This window comes from Pyxicephalus adspersus, chromosome 5, assembly GCF_032062135.1.
Source record: "Pyxicephalus adspersus chromosome 5, UCB_Pads_2.0, whole genome shotgun sequence".
In the NCBI taxonomy this organism is placed as follows: Eukaryota; Metazoa; Chordata; class Amphibia; order Anura; family Pyxicephalidae; genus Pyxicephalus; species Pyxicephalus adspersus.
The window spans coordinates 84751722-84772533 of NC_092862.1; the positions used below are offsets into that span (position 1 = coordinate 84751722).

Sequence of the window (20812 nt, forward strand, 5' to 3'; positions counted from 1 at the left end):
TATCATACTATGCTGCCCTGTCTGCTTCTCTTCTTTGAATCCCAATTTCCCTACAAGAGTGGGGTGTATGAAACCACAAATGTGGGTGCAAGTGAGGGACACCTTTGGCTAACTCCTTCTAAAATTTCATTACTATGAACATAAAAATTCCATCTATCAAAATGCACTGCTCTGTTACACGTTACTGCCCACTTCTAACACTTGAGCCCTAATTTCTCTAGAATGGAAAGGTGTAGGATACTGACAATGTAGGTTCACGTAGGGAACATCTGTGGCTAACATCCTCCTAAAATGTTATCACTTTGGCATCATTAGAACATCAATAACTCATGAAATTGAGGTTCAGATACGGGAAGGATGCAGTATTGTGTAACAGGGAGGCACTTTTGATGGGCACAGTTTTTTGTGTTGTAATGATGCCATGGTGATGGAAGTTGGGGGATGTTACCAAAAGTGTCGGCCACTTGCACCTATGTTTTTGTTTACACCTGCACCTCTTTCAGTTCTAGAGAAATTAGGGTTCAAGATAGAGAAGCAGACAAATATGTATAACAGGACAGCATGTTTTGATAGGTAGAGCTTTTTATGTTCAAATGATGCCATGCCAATGAAATTTTAGGGAGTTTATACACATGTCCCTCACTCGTATTTTTGGTTTCCTACATTGTCGATTTGGAATATTATTTGCATAAATATGGATGTTCTATCCCCTATCAATTTATATAGATACTCAATGAAACAAGGTTTATGCACAAATGATAGCTAGTCACTCAAAACAGTTTAATTAGGAAAACAAGGTGAAACATAAAGTACACAGCAATATTGTTTGATATATGATATATATAAATATAATATGCTATACGAACTTCAATCAATAATATATACAGTACATGGAAATAAGGTTATTAGTAGTAAACTCCTGTAATCTAATAATGCTTAGTACACAATACAGTAATTACAAAATGGCAAAGAATTGCAATAATACTTTAGACACCCATAAGACTACAATCAGGAATATCTTATAGCTACCTGCTAAGAGGTTAATGAGTACCTCAGCAGCCTACTTCCTTCAGAAGAGGACTCCATACCAGCTTACCTAAGGAGACCCTCAGGAGACAAAGAGAGCAAGCCCGAGCAAGAGCCAGCAAGACAAGACAGATCTCAATTCTCTCAGTTCCCATTTTTTATAGTTAATTCTGATTAGGTATCCTTGGGGCTCTTGGATTGGTTAGTGCGTGTGTTCTGTACAATGACCATCGGTTGACACACACCCCACTAGATTGGGATTGGTTAATGTAATTTGATGGACCTCCCAGCTTAATTTAATATGTGAATCTGGAACTGGAGTTGAAGTTTAGGGGTCAACAAAAGGTCCAGCTGGGTCATCGCCCCAACCCACCTGTCCAGTTATTCATCCATCTTCTGCTAACTCAGGCTTGATGGATTTATTACCCCTTGAGGGTCCTACTGGTAACTAGTTTGTTATGGGAACTGGATCTTGTGTACTGGCATGTTTAATATCTGTTTTGTTTATTGTTCCTTGGTTGAGTTTCCTTGATAACCACTGATTAGACATCCCCTAGGTGATCCAGATGGCCAGTACAGAGAAAAACAGGTTCCATGTTTAAACACAACATTCCTGCACCTATACACATGCATATATATACATATATATCTATCCACATATATCTATAAATATCTATAAACAATCTTGAGGTGCAACACATCTCCTCATTCCAGAGAAACTGGGGTTCAAAAAGGAGAAAGAGACAGGGTAGCAAAGTATGACGGTTATAGTTTTGTGAAAGGTAGGTAAAAATTTAGGGGTCCCACCCCAATGCTTCTTGCTATGTAAGTGGCCCTGGATGTCCTCAATTTGCATTTTCTCAATCTTGGTCTACCAGATGCATTTGCCTTTCCATTTTCAAAACTTTTTAAACGTGCAACCCCTATATCTGGAAATTCCTAAAAGAAAATGAGCTTCCCCTCTGTACCCAGAAACTTTCAAGTCGTTACGACCAACATTTTAGGATATATGAAGATTGGAACACAATGAGTTGTTAGGCTGCAGAATATGACACACACAACAATCACACTGTGCTGCTGATAATGGCATTACACACTCCCACTCAGGTGGATACATTTCATGGGCTTTTATTTTTTATAAAAAAAATTTTAGAATTTTTTTTTTATAGAATATGGGCAGTTTTGAGGATGGGACACTGGCTGACCTGTCCCCATCTGCTAACACATGATGGGCGGTAATGAGTGGGGGACACTGACTATCCCACCCTCATCTTACGATCACATGCTCACATGATGCTCTTAAAGCATGTTGGTAAAGACCGAAGGGAAATTTTCAGTTTCCTGAGATATTCTGACATGTGGCTGTGGGCTGCTTCTCTGACCTCGGGAATGCATAATCTGATTACACTGGTCAACAAAAAATTAGTTTTGGTAATCATCAGAAACCACAGCAAACTTTTCTAAATCTGTTTTTCGAGCAGATTTCAGATCTGTTTTCAGTTTTTGCCTAACACAAACAGTTCCTGAGTACTATTTTAGTTAACATTGTACATGCTTGTATTTTGTACTAAAACTTAAGCACTATTGAAGTGAATGTTAATACATCTTCAGTGTGAAGTAAAATAAGGCACACTGTGATAAAGATCTACTGAACAGTGTCAGTCAGGTACCATTGTTTCTTCAGAAATGCTTAGAGTATGATTTTCTTGTGTACTCTTTGTCTGAATTGTCGCAGTACAGCATCCAGCAATAGTCAGCCATCATATTTTCATTCCAGAAACCTTGGTAGTGGTGCTCCAATAACTGAATGTCCTGGTTCTCCTTGTTCGTCACTCACCATACCAAGATTTTCCGGGAAGAAATTTATTTTTAATGACATGTGACAACCCAGTTTCTGGTATGAATCAAGCAGATTCTGAACTTCCTTCCTTGTATACAGGAGACTTATGGTTGCCCAGGAATTTTTCACACAGCCACTTCAATGCATCTCAAGCTTCTAGCTCAACTGCTGGGAGAGATTGTTTGACAACATCATCCTGCAAAACAGACTTGATCTGTGGCCCTATAAATATCCCTTCCTTCATTTTTGCAGTTCTTATGTTTAGAAAGTTCTCAACAAGGAACTGAAAACCCATGTAGTTTGATTTACCCATGGCGTTTACAAGGTTCCTAATCAAGCCTAACTTGATATGGAGAGGTGGCAGAAATATTTTAAGCGGATAAACCAGAGGCAGAAACTTGACACTGCTTATAGGTATCTCTTGGTAGCCAATCACGCTTGACATAATGGTCTCCTGTAGATCGGCTGTCCCACAGGCATGGGAAACAGCAATATTTTGTGAATCCTTCTTGCATTTCCATCAGCAAGCCAATGACCTTTAGATCCCTAGAGATGTTCTACTGGTGTGTTTTTTACTGGATTGCTTCAAGTAGTAACTTCATGTTGTCATAGGACTCCTTTAGGTTAACAGAATAGGCAATTGGTAAACTTGGTAAAGTAAACATTATGCAGTAAGACTGCTTTCAACTTCTTTTAGAGGAATCAATGAAGATGCAATTCAGATGGAACATGCTCTTGTGACAAACTGGTAAAGAGTGCATTTATATCATGACTGTAGTGAGTTACATTTACACTCTTTGCAAACAAGTGCTTCTGTTTAAGCCTTGAAGCAAGAAGTTCTGCTTTGTCTTTGGAGAGATTTAGATCACGAACGAGACCCTGATCATGATTCAGGGTTGTAACTGGCTGCAACTCCAGTGCATTCCTCATTACCTTCTACAGAAGCAAGTCCATCATGTGGCAGTACCGGAACTGGCAATGAATCATCAAGTGGACAGCAGAAATATAATTTGTATATCTTTTTAGGTTCTGTGGTAATTTGGCGACATTTTGCTTTCGCAGTGAATGAACCACACAGGTAACAGAAACTGTCTGGATCATTAAGGCAATTTCTAGGCTTGATGACAAATTAAATCAATCGCAGTTAGTGTGGTCTCTAACCTTAAAAAAAGAAAACTTTCATTAAATTTTGTAATATGTTAACACATTTCACACAATATATAATTAGCTGCATCACAAAAATTAGACTTGCTAAGGAAAACTTATCCAGATTTGAAATCCGCATCAAAAATACTACAAAGCCCACATAAATATATATCCGATGAAAATGACCTGTGATCAGAGTCTTTCCTATAATGTAAAAAAAAAGCTTAATCTCACACGTGTGCAGTGAGATTCGCACTTTTTTTCTGCAGTGAACACCGGTGCAGTGAAGTTCAGGTGACAGAAGAAAGAAAATAGCCGCACTTGAAGCCTTGGAAAGAAGGGGGGATCTGAGCCAGCCTGGGACTTGCTGGGCTTAGTTTGTGGAAAAATGAAGTGATAACAAATTTTTTTAACAGAGCTTAACTCACTTTACCTAGATAAAGCCCTAGGAGCCAACATGTGAAGTTAGGCAGAATTCACACTGGCAGTAAGGTTGCATTTGCTGCATTTTCCCTGTTCTCATGCCAGGAACCACTGCTGCTTAAAAAACTTTTCAGGCCTAACAGTTACCACCTGTTATCAATCACAGGTGCCTAGCAATTGCCAGTAGTCATTCAGGAGCAGTAATTGAATTTTTTTTTTTTTTTGTGAACTGAGCCTAACTTGTTAAACTACATTGATTGCACTTTTACACTACTACACATTACAAAACACTAGGAAGCTGGTTTAAAATACACAGCACTGAACAGTTTGGCCATAATACAAAAAAAGAATAAAGTTGACATACTAAAGCAGCAGGCATTAGAAAGTTTGGGGTGGAACAACTGGGAACAATAAATTTGTTGTGTCTTGCCCCACCCACTTTTTGTATTTCAATCTTTTTATTGAAAATTTAACATGAACCAAAGGTTACAAAACAGTTGGATAGGAACCAAAAGTAGAATACTTTCCAAAAAATGTTCATTGTAATACAGGTTCTGGCATGGAGTAAAGCAGTATATGTTGTTACATACAAGTGTAACAAAATAAAAAGCATACATAGTGAGAGATAAACAGAAAATCACAAATGGGAAAAAAAAATAAAAACACTAATATATTGATCTAACTGAAACAGGATTAGACCATAACTGTACATATAGATAAAGGAAGGGCAAAAGGGGAGGAAAGGGAGGGGGAACAGCAGAAGGACACGAGACAATGGGGGAAATGGGGGGAGATCAGAAAAAACAGTATGGAAGGGAAAGGGGAGGAGACCTATGTAGAGCATAACAAATCAAAAAGAAAAGATAAAAAAAAGAAAAGGAAAGAGGAGAGAAAAACAGCAATATTGATCGTCAGAATGAAAGGCATTAAAAAGAATTGTAGTCAATCCAGGGGGACCAAATGAGCTCAAATTTCTCAATTTTGTCGGTAAGTATAATAATTAAGTATAATCATTAACCATGATACAGTTAAATTTTGCAGCATTGGAATCAAAGGGAATATCAGGTTGTTTCCAGCTTTTGCCTGGGAGATTCGGGCAGATAATAAATCAGACTAATCAATTTTCTCGAGCAGGTGGGTAAGGGGCAATCAAATTTGCTAAACAATGCAGATTCTGGAGCTTTATTGATATTATAGGAAGTAACATCCAATATTTAATTAAAAACTGCAGACCAATACACTTGGGCTTTTAGACATGTCCATCAAATATGAAACATGGTGCCTCTAGACACACACCCTCTAAAACAAAATGGAGAAATTGTTTGAGTGTATTTTCATAGTTGGTCTAGGACTAGGTACCACCGCAATAAAACCTTACAATAAGCTTCAACTAGGCCAGATTTCGGGGAGACTTTAGATAAGGCTAAAAATTTTTCATCCTGGTCTTCCTTTTCCCAGCATACCCCAAGGTCCTGTTCTTATTGTTCTATGTATTTAGGTTTTGCATGGGGGATGGGAAGGGCTAAGTATAGCAAAGATATCTGGCCTCTCGTATCAAGTAGAGATCGGCAAGAGCTTTCAAAAGGAGTGGGTCTATTGGAAGGGGAAGCCATTCTAAGTTTGGAGCAGGTGAAAGACTTATGTCGATATCTAAAATATTCTCTAGCTGGAAGTTCTCTTTTGCTAGTCAGATAATCTAAGCCCAACATTCCTCTCACATCCAACACATCTTTTATTTTCATGAAGCCTTTGGATATCCACCACTTAAAACTGTTACAGTTCTTACAAGGGGAGAACTCTGGATTATTCCATAGTAGAGTTAGAGGAGTATAGGTCGAGAAGATTTGCGAATGAGATCGCAGCTCATCCCAAATTGTCAGAGAATGGACAAGCACCGGGCAGATTATCTGAGGTCTATATTTATTTGAGGTCCATAGGAGAAGAAAGGAAAGGAAGGAAGCTGTGGACAAGCTAGCCCTTCCAAGTCTATTCATTGGGGCTTGGGACCAGAGACATTACACAATGAAATTTGGGCTAATTGCGCTGCTCTATAATAATGGATAATGAGGGACTCCCAAACCTCCCTTGGTACGTGGAACGTACATAGAGGCCTTTTGAACCCTGCTTCTTATCCCTTTCCAAATAAATTGCCTAATTTTCATTTGCAGATGATGTAGATTATGGATGGGAATTGGGATCGGGAGAGTGCAAAAGAGATAATGCAGTCTGGGGAGAACATTCATTTTAATGGAAGCTATCCATCCGAACCATGACAGGGGGGACTTCATCCATCTGTTCAGGTCTGAAGATATTGAAGTGATTTTTCACTCCATTAAAATTTGTATGAGTCTGTAAGTCTATGAGTCTTAATTAGGTTAGCAGGTACATTAATATTGAGAGCTTGTGATTTGGCACTGTTAACCTGTAGACCGGAGATTCTTTCAAAGTCTCCCAGAAGCCTGAACAAATTGGGTAAAGTAGTTGGGGGGAAGTAATATACATTAGTACATCATCTGCAAACACAAGGGCACATTTATGTTCTGTGCTACCACAAGGAATGCCTTTAATATTTGTATTGGATTGGATCTAATAGCAATAGCCAACAACTCCATGGCTAAAGCAAAGAGGAGTAGGGAAAGAGGACAGCCTTGTCTAGTGGCTTTTTTGGATCAAAATGAAGGAGGACAAAAAGCCACCCGGGGAAATAGTGGCTGAAGGTGTATCATATAGTGCCCTAAGAAGATTGGTGAAATGCGGGCCAAACTCCATTGCAGACAATATCGAGAATAGGTATTGCCATGATATGCTGTCAAAAGCCTTTTGAATGTTTAATGATAAAAATAAAGCTTCTCGAGTAGCCCCCTGATCCCATTGGCTATTTAGGAGAGATATTAAATCTTTAGACCTTCTTGTCTGGTCTAGGGCCTGTCTATGAAGTAAAAACCCCACCTGGTCTGGATGAATATATGCTCCCAAAAAGGAATTGAACTGGAAGGCTAAAATCTTCGTCATAATTTTCAGATCACAATTGATAAGAGAAGTTGGTCTAAAATTTGAAACCTCAGTGGCATCTTTCCCTGGTTTAGGAATAACGAGTGGGTGCTGAGAAGTTCCTGGCTTTGCCCAGAAAGAAGAGAGCCAGAGCTATGAAATAACACATTTTTTCGAAATATTCCCCCCTGAGACGGATGCACTTGGTACAGTATAGGTGCAGCTTTTCTAGACCGTTCAACCGTTGGGCCGCAAACCAGCTCTCAGCAGCATCTTTGACGTCAGAAATGTCCTCAAAACGTTGCCCCTTCAAGTGTTTCTTCAAATTCTGGAACAGATTTTAGTCAGAAGAGGCCAGGTCAGGTGAGTAGGGGGGATGGTGGACCAATTGGAAACCCAGGGTGTTCAATTTGGCAGCCACAACATTGGACAGGTACGCAGGTGCATTGTCCTGCAAAAAAAGGATCCCTTTGATCAACTTTCCACGGCGTTTCATCTTAATTGCCTCCTTCAGCTGCTCTAGCAGGTTAGCATAATACTGTCTGGCTCTGAGGTAGGTAGTCCACCAACAGAATACTGTCTTTGTCCCAGAAAACGGACGGCATGACTTTTTTGCTGATTTCTGGGTTCGGAACTTCTTCGTACGCGGGGACCCGCTGTGGTGCCATTGCTTTGACTGTACCTTGGTTTCAGGATCATAGATGTGGAGCCAGGTTTCATCCTCTGTCACTAACCTAGCCAGAAAGTCCTGTGCAGTTTCAAAATGGGTCAAAACAGCTTTGGATGCTTTAACGTGTTCTTTCTTCTGATCACTGTTCAAACATTTCAGCACCCACTTTTCTGACAGCTAGAGCATGTCTAGGTTAGTGGTGATAACAAACCCAACACACTCCCGTGAGATGTTAAGTATCTGGGCTATCATTTTTGCAGATATTCTCTAGTCCTCAATAATGAGCTCATGGACAGCATCCCAGGTTGCCGGGTCAGTTGAGGTTGGGGAGCGCCCACTGCAGGGCTCATCTTCAACAGTGAAATGCCCAGTCTTGAAACGAGATATCCGGGTTTTGACAGTGCTGTAGGAAAGATACTTCTCCCCCAGTGTTTGTGACATCTAAGTGTGAATGTCCTTTGCTGACTTTCCCTGAAGAAACAAAAACTTCATGATGGCCCGTAATTCCAACGACGTGAAACTTGCTTGTGCCTCTGCCATCACAGCTTCCCACTAAAACAATAAACAGTTTTAAGAATCGCAAAGACCTGATATTTGCACAGTTACATTCTTAGATATTAGGCTGTCATATGCACCCACACTCATTTTTCTATTTCATCTGGAAGGGGACAAAGCCAGGAACTTCTCAGCACCCCCTCGTACACTAATATAAGCCAAATTTGCCCCAGAGGGAGGGGGATTCTTTTTCCTGAGTTAAAATACTCTACCAGGTGAGGCGCCAGGGTGGGGCCACATTTTTTAAAGTAAGCATTTAAAAATCTACTTAGACCAGGTGCACTACTAGTTTTAAGTAGCTTGAGGACTTTCAACAGCTCCTCCACTGAGAATGGATTCTCCAAGATGGCTTTATGTTTGTTATTCAGTTAAGCCAAGGAAAAATTTTGAGAAAATAGTGAAGTTGTGATACCAGATCAGATTTACCATATAACTGATTATAAAAGTCATGAAACATAGCCATACCTTTCTCAGGATGCTGTGACAAAGTACCCCTTTCAGCTTGATTTGGGGGAAGACATGAACTTTGGGTCTAAGAATTCAATTTGTTGACTAGTAGTCTACCTGGTTTATCACTGCATCTATAAAAGGTAATGGTCGCCCACCATAAAGATTTGTCGGTTCTAGTGGTGAGTAGCAAATTAAGTTCCAGACGCACTGACTCCAATTGGGTTTGGGAATCAGGGAGAGGATTATCTTTTTATGTTGGCACTGAATGTTATGGTATTCTTTGAATTTGAGTTCAATTTGTTGGTTTCGGGTTTCCTTTAACCTAGCTACTAGTTTGATGGCTAGGCTAATTGTAGCTTTGTAAGTAGTGTTGGTGTTCAAATTTGGGTTGTCCTTATATTCGACTCGAATATGGCTGTTCGAATTCGGATAGACCCGACCCAAAAAGCACAGGATTTGACGGTAAAAATTTAGGGAAAAAAGTGTTACAAAATAAAAAAAAATTAATTTTAAAGTAAGGTATTAAGAGTTTGTGTTTTTTTAACTAACTTTTTTTTTTACAGGTTTTCCCACAATGACATTATGATTCCTGTGGCTGTGAAGCCGTGGGAATCCTCCTGTCATTGCGGGATCTCCAGGGATGAATAGGCAATTGTCCATTGTGACATCACTTGGGAAACTGAACTGCAGACCTCTGCAGTTCCAGTACAATGTCCGAGCACTACAGGTGATGAATGGGGACTTGTCTGCAGTTACAGGGTTTGTCCCCATTCATCACCTGTAGTGCCCCGACATTGTACTGGAACTGCTCAGGTAATCTGCTGTTCAGTTCCATTGTGACGTCACGTGGGAAACTGAACTGCAGATTACCTCTGCAGTACCACTACAATGTCCAGGAACTACAGGTGATGAATGGGGACCCCATTTATCACCTGTAGTGCCCTGTGTTGTTGGATAGAGAAACTCTATCCAAGAATACATAGTACAGTGCTGCAACAGCAATCGCTGTTGCCACGCTGTGCTTCTATTATGTATTCTTGGATAGAGTTTGTCTATCCAAGAATACAGGGCACTACAGGTGATGAATGGGGACAAGTCCTCATTCATCACCTGTAGTTCCCGGACATTGTAGTGGTACTGCAGAGGTAGCCTGCAGTTCAGTTTCCCACCTGAAATCACAATGGAACTGAACAGCAGATTACCTCTGCAGTTCCACTACGATCTCTGGGCACTACAGGTGATGAATGGGGACTTGCCCTGTATTCTTGGATAGGGAAACTCTATCCAAGAATACATAGTAGTAACACAGCGCGGCAACAGCAATTGCTGTTGCAGCGCTGTACTATGTGTTGTTGCATAGAAAAACTCTATCCAACAACACATACAACTGGTAAAGAGCTGCAAGAGTAATCTGATTGCCCTTAAAAGACCCTTAAAAAAAACCATGTTCGGCATTTGATCACCCGGTGAATTTCTCACTATTTGATCGAATAGCTATCGAATTGAATAGTGAGATATTCCACCAACACTATTTGTGAGCTTCCCAATTAATTCCCAGGAAAGCATCAGCGGATTTTTTCAATGAGAAGAAATTCTGAATGTGCAGATGTATTTCACGTTTAATCAATGGATCAGTAAGTAGGCTCTCATTAAGTCTCCACTTAAATGAGGAACTAGATAACATATTTATGAAGAGAAGGAAAGCAGGGTTTTTTGCACAAAAGAGAGAATTGTATTGGATATACAGTGAAACAAACAGAAATGAATATCTTATATAGACAAATTAAGTTGCATTTGTCATAAGCCACAATATTTTCTTGTGGTTAAAAATGTACAGGATAATTACCAAAAGATCACAAAATACAGCGTATAATCAAGTGCATTAAACAATTTTAGGGTTGGACCACAATACAAGCTTGGGCTGCACCAACTGTTAAATTGACCTTAAGAGACACTAGACATAGTTCATTTCAACACAGCATATACATTACTGCCACATAATTATAATGATTGGATCATGTTGATGGTTGTACCTGACGCGTTTCGCCTTGTTAGGCTTCCTCAGGGGTAGTAATTTGGCAACATGTATTTGGCACTTGTAATATTTGTATCTAAATCAATAAAAATATGGGTATTAATTGATTATACTATTGATTGCAGAAACATATAGTATATATCTATATATACCAATAATAAGTAGTAAACAGGCCTATTCGTATTTAGGAGGAGAGTATTATTTCCCCCCCCCCCCCCCCCAAAAAAAAAAAGGAAATTTGTTTTTCTTCCCCTTAGGACATTCTTAAAAAGTATATAAATAGGAATTTCAGTTTTGCATACCAGGATATAAAAAAAAATCATGTGTTAGATACAACAGTTGAAAAACAACACATGGCATATTTCATTACAATGCAGAAGCAGTGTGTAAAAAATCAGGAACACACTTACTACTATAGGTAGGTAGCAGCTAGTCAATGCATTTGATTTATTGAGCATCATCAAGCATGATCACCTCTATAAAAGCAGAAGCTTTGCCAGTTTGCTAACTTGGAGCATTCAGGTGTGTGCTAACACAATGCCAAGAGCGAAAGGCACAAGCAATGATAATAGAGATGTAATTGTCACTGGCCATCAATCTGAAAAGTGTTATAAGGACATTACAAACAATTCCAAGTCCATTATTCTACAGTGAGAAAGATGTGCGACTATTTAAACTACAGCTAAAGCTTACTGATACAGAGTCATACAGAAATTATTATTTAGAGGTATTGCTGCCAAAGGAGGTTGAACAAACTTTTGGATCATGGGGTCTTATGTAGAGCCTAAGAATTGAAAATTGAAATTGAAAATACTTTACTTTTCACATAAATGTAGGTGTTACCAAGCCATTTAATATTGCCATTGAAAATATTGTGTATTGTTAGCTAACGAAAATATCTGTTTTTTGTACAACTTTATATATAAAAATAACCGCAAAAATTAGTGACAGTCAAAAAAAAAAAAAAAAAAAAAAAGCTTCAGCAGGTACCTGGTCCCTATCCATATCAGGTGAATTGTGACTGTGTCTTTTTTAAATTGCTGCTTTTTAGCAATTGTATATTAGTATTTTGATTACAAACAGAAGTTCAATGGTAAAATCAATAGAGACATCCATACACAACCAAAAAAAGTATTCAAAACAGATAAAATGTCTTAATGTGGATTAGCATTAAAATAAAATCCAATTGATCTAATTGGAAAAAAAATCATGCCAGTTTTAAAATCAAAATTATCTTTCCTCTGTTCATAGAATATTATATATCCATAATATTATTGTATATTATTATTAACTCAGTAGGATGTATCCATTTTAATACACAGTGCTTTTTAATAGTATAATAAGATTTTAACAACCCCCCCCCCCTTAAAAAAAGGATTAGGTAGCCTTTGGTGTATTTATTTAAAGACTACTTCATTTATGCTCAGGAAGCTTTATCCCTATTTTTGTTAAAGTGTATCTAGATCTCAAAATCCGAATAAAAACATATAGGTGCCTAAAGATGGTAATGCTTTGGTAACTTCATTAGTTTACATTATTATTTATTAGCATATATTAGTAGATTTTTTCCTTTTTTCTCCTGAATCCAGACATAGGCATACTTTTGTAAAGTGATGATAATTCCATATTATACTAACAACGCTCACTCATCATAATGTATAATAATGGAGAAGTGCCATTGTTACCTTGGGACAGAGAAAGAGTTGGGAAAGAGTTCTATTTATAAAACATGGAATCAGACATTCTCCCAAACATTCCCTCATGGGTATCAAGTACTGCTATTGAAATACATAGAAATGGGAGATTCCCACAAGGGATGTTTTGAGGGAATGTCAGATTCACTGTTTTATAAATAGAGCCCAAAGTGTGTTAGGAATACAATATATCTCTCTCCCCCTTTGCCCTTCTTATCTTCATAACATAAGGAGAGGTATTATGAAGTCTACAGAAACAACTAATAACAATGTTAACTGTTGGCAGAATAGCAGTGGCAAAAGTTTTAGCTCACTAGATTTATGGTAGGATTAACAGGTAGGTTTTGCACTTATCAACCAGATATAACAAAATCAAACAAAATATAATTTTGGGAAGGTAACAAATCTGCACCACAATAACAAAAAACTTACAACTGAAGGTCTAGATACAGCACAATTGCACATTATATTTACAGTACACACTTACATTTGACTAGATTAGTATAATGAATGTTGGTGTATATATAATACAACTCTAACATAATATTTACAGGTTTCTGAAAGTTATGTCAAGCTTCTGATTTTCAACACCTATTACCAATAACAAAACTAAAAAAGGTAAAAAAACAGGTTAAATTATTAGCAATAGCTAGTGAAAATAAGGCAAAATTTATTTGGAGCTCCTTGTTTTTCAACATCATTGACTTTCCCTTAACTTTTTAAATACCAAGCCAGTGTACATTTGGCCTGACTCACATTTAGGATAACTGATTTCCATGTTTTGGCCAAGGTATGCTTGGATGCAGTGCAAATAGGTGTTCAAAGTTTAATGTGATATTTGTTACAGTATTTCAGATTTACTGTGGCTTCCCAAGGGATTTCCTGATTTCTCCTGTCCAGAATCATGTCCAGTATCAGAGTTGATAGACATCAGTCAAAAACATTTTTTGGCGGTCCCATCCCAGAAGATTGTAAAAATGTGATATGTTGCGATACAATATTTGGAAGTATTAAATATTTGATGATTGCAATTTTAATATTTTTATTGAATTTTCAAGTATAAACATATGACATAACAAAAAAGGGAATGAAAAGGACAAGAACATAAAAGTAGCCAAAGACATTAACTAGGACAAAAGAAGAGAAAATAAAATCAAGTTTTACCAGCCACACAAGTCTATCTCACAAACGTATAATGAGTAGAAATCATGTGTGGACATGATTGTTACATTCGGGTTACCCAGATACATTAAGGAGTAACAGGTAAAGTACAGGTAATCCCCGGGTTACATACGAGATAGGGACTGTAGGTTTGTTCTTAAGTTGAATTTGTATGTAAGTCAGAATAGGTACAATATTTTAATAAATGCAACTAGGATGATGTTTGTCTCAACATATTATTAGGCAGTGTGGTGTCAGTTACTGTATACAATCCTCCCTGTGAGCTAATCACAAACAAAGCAAAAAAAAAAAAAAAAACTTTATGCAGCCTAGACATTCATTACCCTCTAGAGCAAGCTGTGCATTGATATGCAAAAATAAACAACTACAGAGTTTGTCTTGGTCATTAAAGAGTTACAAGAGCTTGCAGAAGAGCTCCGTCTCAGCTGTGTTTAGCAAAAAATGTCTCCTTGAAGCATGCAAACCACATCCTCCAAGCCTCCGTCTTGCACACAAGGGAGGGAAGCCCCATTCGTATGGAGGAGTCATCCGTGTGTCGGATGTTCTTACCCTCGGACTACCTGTACTTAAATCTATCTAATATTCTTTTTTTTTCTTGGCCAGCAAAAAGATGAGTTCTAAATTTAAACCATCATTGGAGGGAATAGGTATTAAAATCATCATCCTTTAACCTGGCTTCCAGCATCTCCCTGTAGAAAATACTTTTTAGGGAAAAAATATGGAATGGATCTGGTCCATGTCCTAGGTACCTAGGATATTTCCAGGCAAACACCCAGCTTTACCCCCCACCTTCCCATGACCATTCCTCCTTTATTCCCCCCCCCCCCTAATAAATGTACCACACACAGGTCTGGGAAATGGCCAAATGACTGTTTATTATCAAAACCTTCCTTTAAAACTGTAACTGGATTAATACAAAATACCACCACATATATATATATAAATATATATATATATATCTTAACTTTAGTAAGTATATACTCAGTATATACTTAAACATAAATAACCTAAATATCAATCAACTATTAACATCAGTAAAACATCAGTAAACCCCAACAGGATAACACAACAGGACTGTACTTCCTAACATCCTCTCCCCAGGTTGTAGGTCCTCGAAGGCACCGCCCACACCACACATTTTTAAGAGGTCTGCTTCCCTGTCTTGCTGTTTCTAGCTGTTTGTTCCCAGCCGCAACTACCCAAACTGGCTCAGGAACCCATTTCACTCGCAGCCCTTACCCTCCCCCCATGAAAGAGGAGGGTCCATCACCATAAATTAGGAGATACCACACCAGAGGTGGACCCCCCGAGACCTCAACCACCCACTAAAACCAGTGGGGAGTAGTGAAAGTGATCTATTTTATCCTCTGGTAATTAATCAACTGTTTTGCCAACCCAGAACATTTTGTGGAAGAAATGATTGATGTTTTTATTTTGTGGCAATAGCAAAATATATTATGTGAGGTTCCACATTCACATCATATAAATCACAAATCAAAATTGTATGGCACACATTTATACAAAGTAGTTTTGGCCGTTCCCTTTGGTAACTTAGTGGGAAGTTAGAACTTTTAACTAGACATAGTATCCCTTTTTAGCAAAAATTGCGAGTAGAGTAACGTTTCGCCTATCGGCTTCTTCAGGGGATTTAGCGGAGAAATTTTTTATAAATTGTAATAGATTGAAATTATTATGTGAGGGATGTCACAGAGGTAGGTATATATGTGAGTTCACAACGTGGTCTCTAAAATGGATACAATAGTCACACCCTATGCTGAGTTCGACAGACAGAGATGATGCTGAGTTGTGTGTCAGGGCACACAATTTTCTAGACATTATAACTAGTTTTAAGGTTTTATCCATCACTAAAAAAAATGTCTGACTCTCATCCATAGCTAGAAAAAGTTTTAAGAGCATTACTCCCTTCTTTTATCTTACTGGAGCAGAGTTTGTTGACACTACTACTAGCTGCAGGATCTGTGAATTAGATGAGGAAAGTTATTGGAGCTAGTAAGTGTTCAGGCTCTAAACTTTGGGATCTTCCTCATTTCCTTCCTTTTCTTGTATCTTTTTAAACACAGTATCAGGCAAACAACTACATATTAAGGTAGATGGAGTTTTTGGAGTTTAGAATAACTGCGGTTTTGGAATAGCCCGAAAAAGCATGTTTCAACTGTGTGATTCCAGCAAATGTCACATACTTGTTGCTCACTATTTCTTCCTTCATATTATATTCTGTATATTTGAGAAAAAATTGAATCGTTAACCTGATTTATCACACATATTGTGGCTTAAAACCAACAAATACTTAAGTTTGGTTTATTTGCTAATATTTTGCCTCCCCTGGTCCTCGTTCTACTGTCCCCAATGCAAGAAATATCACTAATTAATTAAATTACTAATTCAAAAGCTTTCTTTTTTCATTTTTTACCTAATTTTAGATCTAAAGACATCACTAATTTTCTGTAATACAAGCAGTTTATGGCTGGTAAGACGGGAAGGGTGAGGTGCTGTACGTTAAACAGGAAACTGTGGTAATGTTCAAAGGTGATAGTGAGTCTATATAATTAATAGAACTAAAATGCAAAAAATGAAAGAAGGAAGGCAAGGACAGTTCAGCTGAGAGTAAAGGGCTAGATGATACTGGATGCCCATCACTCAGGAAAGTTAGCAGGCTCCATCTGACTTGCTGCAGCTTTAAATGCACACTGTAACAAGCTGCCTATGTGTAGTGAAATCAGAGTATGCAATTTTAGTGCAGTGAAGGAGCCTGTATATCTTTGTAATACTAAAGTCCAGCTTTATATGTTAACTTAAAACTCTCAAATTTGCTGATGAATACATTGGAAATCCTACAAATTAGGGCATTGTTGATTGCTACATTGATCAGGTATGTCCGATCCAGTCAGGGGTGCTATAACAACACAGAGTTTCCCAGGCTATCCCTTATTTGTAAACAGCAGGAAGCACTCCTATTGGCTGGTGATGATTAGTTAGCACTCCTAGTAAAATGTTGAATATTCTGGTTGATTGTAGCACCTCAATAATCCAGGTAAATGGTCAATATCTGAAAGATATTGATTGTTTCCCTTTTTTGAGCGGCCATAGGGCTTAATTTAATAAATCTCTCCAAGACTAGCAAAGATACACTTTCATCAGTGAACCCAGGTTTATCAATAAACCTGAAATGGATCTGGGCCAGGATTGAAAACATTTGCTAACAAATAGCAAGTTACTTTTAAGAAATTAATTCCAGGTTTGCTGGATCACCCAGCCTCACTGATGAAAGTGTATTTTCTCCAGTCTTGGAGAGCTTTAACAAATCAGACCCATAGTATTGTGACCTACTTTATAAACCAACCAACAGATCTTCTCACTAGTCTGAATAGGAAGTAAAAAGAAATTTCTACAATGAGGGAAATCGATTTGTAGAAAGTTGACTCCAGAACTAGTGTCCCTACTGGATAATTTCGCCTTTATTTCTTTAACTTTCATTTTCAGTGAGAGCTCCCCAAATGGCACAGCAATAGATACTCTATCCAAAATAAAAAGGGGAGTTTTGGCTTTAGATACAATTTACCTGGATACATGCATGATACTGGATTCTTTTTCTTTTCACCTACAATGTTTATAACAGTTAATATTTTAGATAAAGCTTTTTATTTAGCTTTAACTTAAAACAGTTTTTTTTTTAAATTGTATTTTAGTGGTCTCTATATATTCGTGCTGCTGTCCGGAAAGAAAAAGGACTACCAATTTTGGTGGAGCTCCTTCGAATAGACAATGACAGAGTGGTTTGTGCTGTTGCTACTGCATTAAGGAATATGGCCTTAGATGTTAGAAATAAAGAACTAATTGGTAAGTTGTTTTAGTTTTTTACTACATGCATATATCGGTTGCTAAATAGTTTAGGAAATTAAACATATGAATACTAAAAATTGTTATAAAAATGTATTACAAAATTAGGATTAAAGGGCCTTCAAGGCAGACTTTTACATTGTTCTCTACTCCTAATTATTTTTTTTTTATTTAAAGTATAAGTACTAGGGATGAACGAGAATTCCTCTGGCATTCTCGCAAAAATTTCCTCAAAGTTCCAATGGTTCAGCACAATTTCGAGAATTCATCGGAAATCACTATAGGAGGATTATCACGGCTGGATTCATTAATACAGCCGTGGGAATCCTCCTGTCAGTGAGCGATCCCCGAGAACTACAGGTCAGAATGAGGGCAAGCCTTTATTCTAACCTGTAGTGCCCGGGGATCTCTCACTGAGAGGAGGATTCTCGCGGCTCCATTCATAAATGCAGCTGCGATACTCCTCCTCTCTGAGTCCCGAGTCATGCGGCTTGCGTTTATTAATGAATGAGCAGCCAGTGTGACTCAAACTGTGTTCCTGGATAGAGAAACTCTATCTAGGAACACATAGTACAGGACTTTATTGAAAAAATAAAGGCCGGTGTGTTTGATGGTCCACAGATTCAGCAGCTCATTAAAGATGAACATTTCATCAGGACAATGTCAGAAGTCGAAAAGAATGCTTAGTTATCATTCAGTGCCATTGTCAAGGACTTTCCTGGAAACACACGAGCAAATATTTACACAAAAATTGTCCAGAAACTCTTGGAGAGCTACAAAATGCTTGGTTGCAATATGAGCATCAAGGTGCATTTTCTGTATAGCCATCTTTCTAACTTCTTGGAAAACCTTGGTGCAGTCAGTGATGAGCAAGGTGAACAATTCCATCAAGATTTTAAGGTCATGGAAGGACGGTATCAGGGTAGATAGGATGTACATATGATGGCTTACTATTGTTGGAGCATCCAGCAGGATTTTCCCAACACTGAACACTCCAGGAAAAGCTAAGCGTAAATGTTTACTTTAACTGCTTACCTGAGCATTTTCAAATGTTTTACTGTAAAATAAATGTCAAAGAGTAACAATAAATCCTTTGCATGAACAAAAAAAATAAATAAACAGTACATTTAAGTTATTTCATTATTTTTTCATTGTAAAATTTGTATATTTTTTGACAAAAATGGAGGGTATCCTGTATCGTAAAAACTGGATGTAATAGTAAAAAAACTGAGGTCATTTCTGGATTAAATACCCAAAAATTAGTAAACATGTGCAAGATCTAAATCAACAAAAAAATGCGTTCCCCAGTCAGCATCTTGCAGAACACATTGCAGCTTGTTATTTCCTCACCTTAAGGCCTACCTGCTTGATTAAAGCAGACTTTAAACAGCATATATTTTTTACATTTAGTTAGAACCAATGTCAGATTTTATTACATAGTTAGTCAGGTTTAAAGAAATAAGTCCATAAAATTCAACCACTAGGGAAATAAACATATCCCAGTTAAAGAACCCTATGATCCAGAAGAAGGCAAAAAAACCCTGGTACAATTTGCTCCAACGGGAAAAAAAAATCCTCATTCTGTGAGGCAAGTGGATGTTCCCTGGATCAACATGTTATTATTACTTTAAAACTTTAATACCCAGTTATATTCTGTGCTTCTAGAAAAGCATCAAGCTTTTTCCTAAAGCAATCTATAATAGTTGCTGAAACTACTTCCTAAAGGTGCGTATTCTACATTTTCACAGACCTTACTGTGAAGAAACTCTTCCTTTTCCGGAGCCTAAACTTCTTTTCCTCCAGACGCAAAGAGTGCCCTCTTGTCCTATGTAACAATCTTAAAGTGAATAGTTGGGAAGAGTGTTTTCTATATGGACCATTTTTATATTTATACAATGTGATCAAATTCCCCCTTAAACGTCTCTTCTCAATGAAGAATAGATTCATTTCAGCTAATCTCTCCTCATAGCCGAGCTCCTCCATTCCTTTTATTAGTTTATTTGGCCTTCTCTGCACTCTCTCCAATTCCACAATATCTTTTTTTGTGAACTTGTGCCCAAAATTGGACTGCATACTCCAGGAGTGTTCTGACCAATGCTTTGTACAGGGGCAGGATTAAGTCTTGATCTCTGCAGTGTATTTCTCTTTTAATACAAAAAAGTACTTTGCTAGCTTTCAATATTGCAGCTTGGCATTGCATGCTGTTATTAAGTCTATGATCTCTCAGAACCCCCAGACTCTTTACTATGTCTGCCTCCCCAAATGTTTTCCCCCTAGACAGTATAAAGCATGCATGTTGTTAACCTCTAAATGCATAACTTTACATTTCTCAATATTAAATGTAATTTTGCCACCTGGCTGCCCAGTCAAACAGTACATTCAGGTCTGCTTGTAGAATATAGACATCCTGTATTCTTCTGTCAAAGTGTACCCCTGTCAAACTTACCTTTTCCTCACTAAAGCACAGGCGCCTCTCTCGTACACATGCAGGCAGTTCTGACTCAGGGCTTTATCAGTTTCACTCATCCTGCTGGCCATTCAGGAAATGGCCTCTTAACCATCCCTGGCTATTTAGCTAGCTCAGACACAGCACTCAGCATTCGTGCAACGTGTCTCCACTATGGCCGAGCCCCCTCGCTTTGCTGAGCAAGTTTCTGTACACCTGTTGCCTAATTCAGTGCTCTCCTTGTCCAGGTCCTTTGTTAACCCCTTGTTGCCCAGTCTGTTGTTTCCCGGCCAGTTCCTTTGTGCTGTTCCAGTGTTACTCTTTGCCTGTGGTTATCCCTGTGTCACCTGTGCCTCCTGTTGCTTCCAGTGTCTTCTGTGTTCCCTGTGTCAGCAGTGGCCTCTGTGTCACTGGTGTCTATTTCCTGGATCCCTGGTATTTGACCCCTGGCTGTTGACTTGACCTCACTTGCTTGCTGTCTGCCCTGCTTCTGCTC

General features: G+C 38.2%; 1 protein-coding gene across 1 annotated transcript in view; it reads left to right on the forward strand.

The window, feature by feature from the left end:
- CTNND2 (catenin delta 2) overlaps positions 1-20812 on the forward strand; it is a 538472-nt gene that overhangs the window by 430176 nt on the left and 87484 nt on the right. Inside the window, exon 17 of the mRNA XM_072413368.1 lies at positions 17720-17870. Coding sequence (XP_072269469.1) covers positions 17720-17870 — 151 coding nt within the window. The remainder of the gene's footprint in view (positions 1-17719; positions 17871-20812) is intronic.